The 10,599-nt window shown below is 39.2% G+C and overlaps 2 protein-coding genes across 3 annotated transcripts in view; both read right to left on the bottom strand.

Moving 5' to 3' along the window:
* Positions 1 to 78: 78 nt before the first annotated feature.
* On the bottom strand, positions 79 to 2,712 carry LOC108669867. Of its 2 annotated transcripts, none has more exons than XM_018157298.2 (2): positions 1,628 to 2,712; positions 79 to 616 (listed from the first exon to the last, which is right to left on the bottom strand). In XM_018157298.2, the coding sequence occupies exons 1-2, from the start codon at positions 1,875 to 1,877 to the stop codon at positions 510 to 512; spliced, it is 357 nt and encodes a 118-aa protein (XP_018012787.1). In that variant the 5' UTR covers positions 1,878 to 2,712; the 3' UTR covers positions 79 to 509. The 2 variants fall into 2 exon arrangements, with proteins under 2 accessions (XP_018012787.1, XP_018012788.1); XM_018157299.2 differs by having other exon boundaries at positions 1,664 to 2,712.
* Positions 2,713 to 2,844: 132 nt separating this feature from the next.
* LOC108669857 (B-cell lymphoma/leukemia 11A) overlaps positions 2,845 to 10,599 on the bottom strand; it is a 23,758-nt gene continuing 16,003 nt past the window's right edge. The window contains exon 3 of the mRNA XM_018157288.2: positions 2,845 to 6,713. Coding sequence (XP_018012777.1) covers positions 4,285 to 6,713 — 2,429 coding nt within the window. The 3' untranslated portion in view covers positions 2,845 to 4,284. The remainder of the gene's footprint in view (positions 6,714 to 10,599) is intronic.

Below are 10,599 nucleotides of genomic sequence, written 5' to 3'. Positions count from 1 at the left end.
GAGTGAGGGCAAGAGTGAGGGCAAGAGTGAGGGCAAGAGTGAGGGCAAGAGTGAGGGCAAGAGTGAGGGCAAGAGTGAGGGCAAGAGTGAGGGCAACAGTGAGGGCAAGAGTGAGGGCAACAGTGAGGGCAAAAAGCATTTGTTCGCATTTCTGACTTAGGACTTAGAAAGTGAAAGGTAAAATACAGAAATGACTTAAAATATGATATAAAAATAATTAAATTACATAACTTTGGAATTAGCTCGCGTATAACAACCGCGCATACGTTGGGTTGCAACGTTTTATTTTTCCGTTACCTTCACAAACAACGAACTGGTGTTACGTAAACAGGGCTAATGACAGTGAACGTTTGACATATTAACAAAAAATGTTTATAGATTCATGTAAATGGACCCATATTTATTATCCTTATTTCTTCATAATCGTCATTATTTTCAACATAACCTAAAGTTCACACGTTGACCAAAAACTCATCGCAAAGTACACATAGATTTAAAATATTCATATATCAACCAAATGAAATGTGTAGCTTAGTGTCCATGTGTAGCTTAGGGTCCATGTGTAGCTTAGGGTCCATGTGTAGCTTAGGGTCCATGTGTAGCTTAGGGTCCATTTGTAGCTTAGTGAATTAAAAATATTATTCATGTTTGTACGTGGAAAAAAAATAAGAAAATTTCAGCATTTCCAGATAATTGAATGCCTATGAAAAATTATGTATGACTTATAGTTAGAAAACCTATTCACTTCTGTTCTGCCACATTGAAAAATCGTTAGGGAAACATAGACATTAATGAATAAGAATAATTTTATTTATTTTTGACAACATCATGAAAGCTGTAGATTTTGAATGAAAATTTCCAATAATTTTCCCAGTAATTCAGCTGGTTTAATCCACAGTCAATGAACAAGATGTTCGATAATTAAAAATCCTTTCACATATCAATAAGTATAAATTTATTACTTTTCCATAAAAGAGAGTCTTTGCATAAAACTCAATTAAACTCTAAGAAAAAAGTGCAAAAAAAACATGTGGACATAAAGCGTGAGGGCAAGAGTGAGGGTAAGAGTGAGGGCAAGAGTGAGGGCAAGAGTGAGGGCAAGAGTGAAGGCAAGAGTGAGGGCAAGAGTGAGGGCAAGAGTGAGGGCAAGAGTGAGGGCAACAGTGAGGGCAAGAGTGAGGGCAACAGTGAGGGCAAAAAGCATTTGTTCGCATTTCTGACTTAGGACTTAGAAAGTGAAAGGTAAAATACAGAAATGACTTAAAATATGATATAAAAATAATTAAATTACATAACTTTGGAATTAGCTCGCGTATAACAACCGCGCATACGTTGGGTTGCAACGTTTTATTTTTCCGTTACCTTCACAAACAACGAACTGGTGTTACGTAAACAGGGCTAATGACAGTGAACGTTTGACATATTAACAAAAAATGTTTATAGATTCATGTAAATGGACCCATATTTATTATCCTTATTTCTTCATAATCGTCATTATTTTCAACATAACCTAAAGTTCACACGTTGACCAAAAACTCATCGCAAAGTACACATAGATTTAAAATATTCATTTATCAACCAAATATAATTTGTAGCTTAGTGTCCTTGTGTAGCTTAGGGTCCATATGTAGCTTAGGGTCCATGTGTAGCTTAGGGTCGATATGTAGCTTAGGGTCCTTGTGTAGCTTAGGGTCCATGTGTAGCTTAGGATCCATGTGTAGCTTAAGGTCCTTATGTAGCTTAGGGTCCAAGTGTAGCTCTGGGTCCATGTGTAGCTTCGGGTCCATGTGTAGCTCAGGGTCCATGTGTAGCTTAGGGTCCATGTGTAGCTTAGGGTCCATGTGTAGCTTAGGGTCCATGTGTAGCTTAGGGTCCATGCGTCAAGTCAACTGTTCATGGTCAAGTTACAGTCAAGTTATAATGTACTTCAAACTCATCACGTTTTTTTATATACCAAACTTATACTCAATATTGAGTATCATGCAATATAGCGCGGGGCATGAATCTTAATAACTTTTGACAGATAATTAACTAGTTATAAATCGTCGCGTATTATGCATCATTAGGTAAACTAAATAACTTACAACTTTTAAAGATAAAGTTATAAGTGAGAGAGCATCAGTTGCAGGCTAAACGCCGGTTATTGTCCTCAGGAAGTGCAAAGTTCGTTATTAAAGTTACCCTAAAGTTCGTCTATTTTTTTATACATATAGAAATAAAATAGAAATTTTCCCTGGGAAGAAAATACATTTGAAAGCTTATACTTATAACTACCTTACAGAAGCTCGACCGTTCATGATTACAATTATCTAAAGAATTACACGTAGTCTATTGACCTTTAATGGGGCTAATACAAAATAGGCTAAACCTACATGAATGACATCACTGTTTTATGTTTAGCCTTCCACCAAGTGCTTACAACTAACACACGTAACATTCATACACACAAACAACATTCAATAGGAACGATATACGAGGTGGCGATCGTTGGTGTTATCGGCTGTTAGTGTTGTTGTTGCTGTTGTGCTGGTGACGTCACATTATTTATCATTGATCATCCCGTAATGATTTATCGTAGAGAACATCAGTAATGACTTGTCGATAACTGCGGCTGTCAGCTGTCAGTCGTTATCGCGAAACAGCGGAAAAATAGCATTGAGGCGAACAAATTTTTTTGTACATCGTCGTGTGCGGCTAAAATAAATTTCACAACAATTTTACAACGGATGTTTAAAAAATGAAATTTGAATCGTTACCGTGAAATCGAAAAAAATTTTTTGAAATGATGTCCCAGGTGCCAAAAGAGATTTTTCTAGGCTTATCCTCTATTTTTTTGGGGGGGGGGAGGAATCTCGTTAGAAAATTGATTAAATTTAAGTTCGTCCAGAAACAGAATTTTTGTGCCAATTTAAAGAAAATTAATTTTTATTATTTCATTTTCTGTACTTATAGGCGTCACAGTGTGATATCATCAACCAGTACTGATAATTTTCATATAAACAGTCACAATTACCAAACTGTCACAGCACAACAGCATAAACCCACGATCAAACTATTGGCCGATTATCGGCGCTTCTTAGGTGGCCACCGGTCGGCCATTAATGCCTACAACAAACCGCCTCCTTTACATAAGTCACGGCTTCATGCGAGGGTTCGGGAGTCTGAACACTTTTTTACGCATCTAAATATTCTCAAAATGATTTAAAAACATTTACAGAAATTTGAAAAAAATCTAGAAAATGCGCTGGAAATTCTAATTCAATTAAAGTCCTAAACTCAAAACGGGAAAGAATGCACAGGTAAATGCTCTCTCCTGAGAAGCCTATATACACATTGTTGGAGTGTAGAGCACATTAAATATCAGCAGTGTTGATAATTAATAACGTTAGTGCGCTTTTTTCATGATTCCAACAATGCGAAGACATAATTCCTGGCATTACTTCCCCGAGCAAACATAACTTTCAGGATAAATTACCGAAGCTTCGATGGAAAAGTTCGATCGTAACTTGCACCAGCAAAATATTTTATTATTATAGGAAATTAGAATAATAACCCAGTGCACGTAACGCAATGTTTAAACATTTCATATACATAAAACTTTGGTACAACTGAAACAGTTGGTAAGTAACAATTTAGTGCAACAACCTAGTGCTCTCTTATTCTGCATCAAACTAAGGTTCTAGGAAACTCAAGCATTACTTTATACAAATTGAAAGAATACAATATCGCCTGATATTTCCACAGAAATACATACCAAAACTTATTTTTTAATCCATCCGAAGTTGAGGGAAAGTCAAACCGGTGAATAAAGTGAGTGAAAGTGACGAAAGAATTGAGTAACCCAAGTGAATAGGAAGCCTTGTGCAATAAGACCTGAGTCAGGGTCCTAAATTCATAAACAAATTCATATTAAATGAGTGAATTATTCTTTAAAGAGGGCGACACGATATATCAGTAAGCTAAATGTAGCTAGAAATTCCATGCTGAAGACTAACTCTGAATATTTCAATCATTTAACTCGAAATGAATATTTGCTTGAATTTTTCTTTTGGGAAGACATGGTGGAGTTCTTCACAAAAAATGACTGGGAGCAAAAGCAAGATGAACGATTTGGGGTTCGCTTCGATCATCTTAATCAGCTATCGAAGATACTTATTGTTTTATTTCGGTTGGTAAATGCACTGAACGTTAACAAACTTTCATTTTCACCTTCCAAAGGTTGGCATGACCATTATTTTACACAAGAAATTTGGCTTCGTTTGGCAAATTAGGCAATAAATATATTCAAGATGCCCCTCCTGAGAGGTTGGAAGAATCCCCCGTGTCGTCTGTGAGGGGGTTGGATGAAACTGATGCCGTGAAATGGGGGGTGAAGAGCCCTTGGGGTTTATCCGTATCATTGCTTATCACTGAAGTGAAATGAATACCCTTATATTCGATACCCTCAAGAGGGGGTGCGGAAATAGGAGGGTATAAACCACCGCCCTTCGAGTTCTGGTTCACAACGCATTTCCGCATGTGCTTCTCCAATGTCGATGCCACACTGAACGGCATGTCGCAGAACCTGCACCTGTACACGTCTTTGCCGATTCTGCCATGGGTTCTCATGTGCCTTGTTAGTTTAGAACTCTGAGCACACGCGTAGCTGCACAAGTCGCACTTGTATGGCTTCTCTCCCGTGTGGGACCTACGATGAACCGTCAGGTTAGAACAGTTCTTGAAAATTTTGCCGCAGTATTCACAAGTGTCATTCCTGCCTTTATCTTTCTTGGCTATAAGGGATGTCATGTGCGATCCTGGAGTCGAACTGGGACCAGGTTTCGTAAGCGTGATGGGTGAGTCTGATCCATGTTTCATCTGCTGGTCACTCAAAAGTTTCCTTTGCTGATGAAACGACGCCTCGATGTGAGGCAGACTTGGAAACAAGTCCCTTGGGATTGACCCAGAGTTGGTCAAGGAAGGCAACCACAAGTTGCCATAAATGTTAGCACTTTCACGACCGTGATTTCCTAATCGTTTTTGAGTATCGTAATGATTGTCGAATGCTCCTAACAGCGTTTGATGCGCGATATCCATCGACTGTTGACCATTGATAATTCCTTTGGCTAAATCGTCCCTAATCTTGAGGGTTTTCTCCATTCCATTGTTAAGGGAAGGGGGTTTGGCCTCTCGACTAATGGGTGGAGGAGGCGGAGGAGGAGGCAAGTGGTGCATAAGACGACTCGATTCCTTCAAAGCTTGAATATACGCTTCGCTGTAGGTGCTTATGTTAGATAATCCAAAACGGTCCATAAGCTCACCGACCACTGATTTAGGTTGGTCAATAACTTTCAATCGGTCTTTGTTCTCTGGGAAGGTGCTTGACGAAACGCTGTGTGAAGTCGGCGTGTGTGTGGGTGTTGGTTTAGACGTCGACAAATCTTCCGGTGCATCATCGTTCAATTCTTCCCTGTTCTCATCGTCGATACTGTCTGTGATCGATGGATTAGAATCTTCATCGTCGTCACAATCTTCGACATTCTCGATATCTTCATCACAATCTTCTTCCTCTTCTTCAATGACGTCTTCGTCAACCTGTGGTCGTGATGAGTCGGGTGACGTGCTGTTTTCACTCGAAACTTTTCTGTGTGTCCTCATGTGAGACCTCACCATCTGGGGTGTGGTCAGCACTTCGTGGCATCTATAACATCTGAAGTTTCGTTCCCCGGTGTGGACTCTTTGGTGCATCACCAGATTGCACTCCCATCGGAACCTCCTGTGGCAGAGGTCGCATCTATAGGCTTTGTCGTTGTTCAAGCTGCCGTTTAGGTCATCTCCTCTCGAGGACGTGGGAGTTTGAGAAGGTATAGGTGTGGAGGGAGTCGAGGGTGTTGGACCATAAGGGGAAGTAAACGGAGGAGTAGGTAGAGTTTTCCTCGGGGACGTAGAACTTGTGGGGCTTGTTGTCCCGGCCAGTTGACGTAACCGATGAGAGTAGAATTCAACGTTTTGATCAGCGGAGCATGACGTTGGGGTGGTATTCATGCTGCTGGTGCTGATCATGATGTTGCCAGACTGACTGGCGTTTGAGGTGTTGGTGGTAGCTGTAATTCCTGCAGGATTTACGGGCTTGAGCGACGCAGGAGTGGTAGAGCCCAGCCCGGCGTCAAGAAAGGGCTGCCGGTCAAAATGTGGAGGTAGCAGTCCTGGGTTCAGACGCAGTCCTTCCTGCAGGAGTTGGTCCATACGAAAGTCGTGCCCAGGGCGCACGAAAGGAGGCGCAATGCCCGGAGGAAAGGGAGTCCTTCCGTCTAGAGGCATCCTCAAGAGGTTGAATGGGTGGTTAGGGTCGAGAAGCGGACTCGGAACAGAGCCATGAGTTTGCAAACCCGAAGAAACTGAAGAGTTCGGCAAACCAATTTTGTTGAAGTCCATTTTGGAGAGATCAACTTTGGTGATATCTACTTTGGTTAGGTCAACCTTGGTGGGATCGAGGAGTGACATATGATGGTGGGGGGAGTGGGCTGAAGGAGTGGTGGCGGTGGACGATACTGACGCCAGCGGTGATGAATATGATGGCTTGGGTGGAGCAGGTGGAGTGATTGGTGTGGTAAGTGGTGAGCGAGACAGGTCTTGGTAGATTAGGATACCGTGTAGGGACTGGACGTGTTGTACAAGAGACCACGCGGAGCTCATCACAACACCACACGTCCCGCACACGCAGCGGCTCGGCTCTGCAACGAAAACAAACAACATTAATATTTGTAAGTATTTTTAAAAGGCAGGATTAATTTGTTACCAACGATTGGCCATGTGCAAAAGGGACGTCAGCAGGTCAAACCAGAATGGGCTTTGTGTCAAAATATAAATAAATTATAACATCATTGTTGTCTAATTTACCGGCAAGTAAAATTATGTAGAGAAGTTTGAAGAGTATTAACGTACCAACATGAAATAAAAGGCACAAATTCAAGGAAAATGCCAACTAATTAACAAAAACGTATTAGAAAAGGTTTGTGTATATATATATGTGCCACCATTTGACGTATATCATTTACTAAGTCTTACCTAAAGCCTATCACAATGAACTACCAACTCACAATTTCATTTAGAAATTGTAAATTGAAATTGTGCATGGAAATGAAAAGAAATAGAAGGGTTGCATATAAGAAAAGAAAAAAATAGACAAAAATGCTAAAAGAATAATGATAGAAATAATGGTACCTCTGATTATTCTTAAAATTAATTTTAACGTCTAACATAAGCTTAAATTCAACATAAAGGTTAGTAAGAAGCCTGGAATAAATTTACCGTTTTGCAGTAGACATTTCTTGAACGTAACTTCGATATTCAAGCAAAAACTACTTCACAAAATAATTTCGTGCCTCGCAATATCATTTCCTACATCAAATTATTACTACATAACAATATCATCCCATCTATCAAAATATCGTTCATACACACAATATCATTCTATACATCACAATAACATTCCATACACACAATATCATTCCATACATCACAATATCTTCCCATACATCACAATATCATCCAATATATAACAATATCATTCCATTGTATCATACATCGCATTACGCACAATATTATTGCCCAGTTTAATAAAGCTTCGTTTCATTTCTTCACTCCTGGGCCGTATGGCTGAGGCCTAAACCTGAGCTCCCGTAAACAATTCCCAATAAACAAGCGTCGGGAATGGACGGCATTCCTGATACAGCATTCCCGGCATCGGGAATCCAAGGACCGTCCACTACCGCTGCAGAAAAACGGGACCGTGTCGGGTAACGGGACCGTGTCGGGTAACGGGACCGTGTTGGGTAACGGGACCGTGTCGGGTAACGGGACCGTGTCGGGTAACGGGACCGTGTCGGGTAACGGGACCGTGTCGGGTAACGGGACTGTGTCGGGTACCGGGACCGTGTTGGGTAACGGGACCGTGTTGGGTAACGGGACCGTGTTGGGTAACGTGACCGTGTTGGGTAACGGGACCGTGTTGGTACAAAGACGTATAACGTAAGACGTGTGGTAACGGGCCACAAAAGGACGTACAACATAAGACGTATAACGTAAGACGTCTCATTTGTGAAGCAATGGACGACGTCGGGACGAAGTTGGCCACGGGCGGTGGCGCCCAGGGACGCTAAGTAATCAGCGTGTGGGGCGGTGGGGCGTAATCATGTGTATAATTCATATATATATATAAATAATCTACACATTATTTGTGTGATAATAATGGGCAGCAGCAATGATAGTGATTGATTAAATATTATATGATTTTCACTCCATGAAGTTTGTTATAATTAATTTATCATAATTAATCAACGTGTGATAATACTTCATGAATTATATATTTTTGTGCTCGGCTTCCAGCCGAGCACAACCAGGGTAATAAATTATGGGAGGGTTATGGGAGGCCAAATAGCCGGTAGCCGACACCACACTGTGGTGCTGTCACCACACTGTGGTGCAGTCACCACACTGTGGTGCAGTCACCACACTGTGGTATATAAGAATTAACGGTATAGCGATATAATACAAAAATATATAATAAAAAATATAAGAGTTAACGGTATAGCGATATAATACAAAAATATATAATGAAAAATATGTGAATTAACGGTATAAATGAATGAATGAAAAGTGAATAAGTTATGTATACCGTTACGTTAAAATACAAAAATATATAATAAGAAATACTTAGATAAACGGTATAAATGAATGAATGAAAAATGAATAAGTATGTATACCGTTACGTTAAATACAAAAATATATAATAAAAATAAATCAATGAACGGTACAAATGAATGAATGAAAAGTGAATAAGTATTTATTTCGTTATGTTAAAGGTGAATATGGACTTAATATTGCACAAAAGACGTTAGAACAAAAGACAGATGTGGAACGCTCGTAAGTTAAAATATTATTTAAATAATAATTATATGCAGGGTAACTAAAGAACAAATATTCCGTTATGCAGTGAAAGTATCTTTGTGCAGAATAGTTAATAAAGTAATATTCATGAGCAGAGAAATATTTAAAATGATGTTATTTATGAATGATTAAGAATGATACAGTTTTTTTCTCAAATAATATTAATTTCGAAACGTTTAATTTAATTTAAATAAATGATTGTAGTGAATTACACTAGTTACAGTACTACAAATTTTTTATACGTCATGCAATCATGAATTACGAGGCTTGATTTTGTCATCAGTTTGATTAAAATCAACCCACGATCAGAGGTTGTGTTATCTGTGTATTTACATGCAAATTGCCAGTAGGAGGGAGGGGGGACAATTTCAAGAGAAGGGGGAGGGCTGGGTCTATTTTGATGATATGAGAGATAGAAAATTTAAACTTCAGCTAAATGCTGTCATAGATTCACGTTTTCTATAATAATAATCACTGTTAATGAAAAGTCTTCGAATCTGTCGTAAACAATCGTGGGAAAACATATGAAGCGTTTGATAGTAAAATTTAATTTAGACATCGAAACAGTAATTTTTACTCACATTCATCAAAATGAGTGAGTTAATCATTCAGCATGTGTGTGCGTATACATACACATCTATACGTATACGTACTCGTATACATGTAGACACGTATATAAGAAACATATAAATACACGAAGACACACCGCAAAATGCCGTTATCTAAACGTATTAATACATATTTTTTTGGCCATCATCAATCGCGATGATGGACGTTTTATGGCCACCGGCGCCACTCATTAGCGGCCAAGGGGCGGACAATGCACACTGATGGCCATGGCCAAAAAAGCCACTGGCGGCCATCAAAGTCATCAGTCACTGCCTTGCCCAGATTTATTTCTGTGTGTGTCACACAAAACTTATGTGTGGACACACATACCATATACATTTTTTTATGTTATACATCTCTTATTTATAAAAATAGTCATTCATATTCATTTCTGCATGTCATTTCTATATCAACTAATTTGCAAGGTTAGTTCACTATACCGCTCGAAGAAGTGAATTGAATGCATCGTTAGCATGGATGCAGGAATGTGCGTTCATACATAATACAGATGTTCAGATAAATGTGTACAATACAGCAATAAAAAAAGAAAAAATGAGCACTGATGACGCCTGTAGATCGAGAAAAACATATATCCATAGAGACCAATTATATACATTATTGATATACGTACACATAAAAATATATACGTATCCAGAAAATTTCGGAAACCTGACAAATCCAAGAAATAAAATCGAGGCAATTATAATCGATAATAAAATGTGATCTAGCGCCAAATTTTCTTGATATTCCTCATACGAAAAAACATGATATTTATTAGAAATGATTTGGTGTTACTTGCATTTTAATTGGCGTGCCAGTCGAAGCTGCCAATTAGACTTAACGATCGCCGTGTGAGGTCGTCAGGTCAACCTAACAACCTGACGAGCCACGCGACAAATTTAATGACTTCAGAAGTTACAAGTTTCACAAAACTGAAAAAAATTCGAATTCATTGCGAAATTTTCTTAATTTTAGCGGAGATTAAAAATTTAAGGAAAAACGGTGGTTTTTATTTCTTTATTGCGGTGGCGGTGGCGGGCGATGTGGCGGGCTGCTAATCAC

Source organism: Hyalella azteca, unplaced genomic scaffold, assembly GCF_000764305.2.
Source record: "Hyalella azteca isolate HAZT.00-mixed unplaced genomic scaffold, Hazt_2.0.2 contig5927, whole genome shotgun sequence".
In the NCBI taxonomy this organism is placed as follows: Eukaryota; Metazoa; Arthropoda; class Malacostraca; order Amphipoda; family Hyalellidae; genus Hyalella; species Hyalella azteca.
Note: the sequence above shows the minus strand (reverse complement) of the source record. Positions and strands in the feature narration are given on the sequence as shown.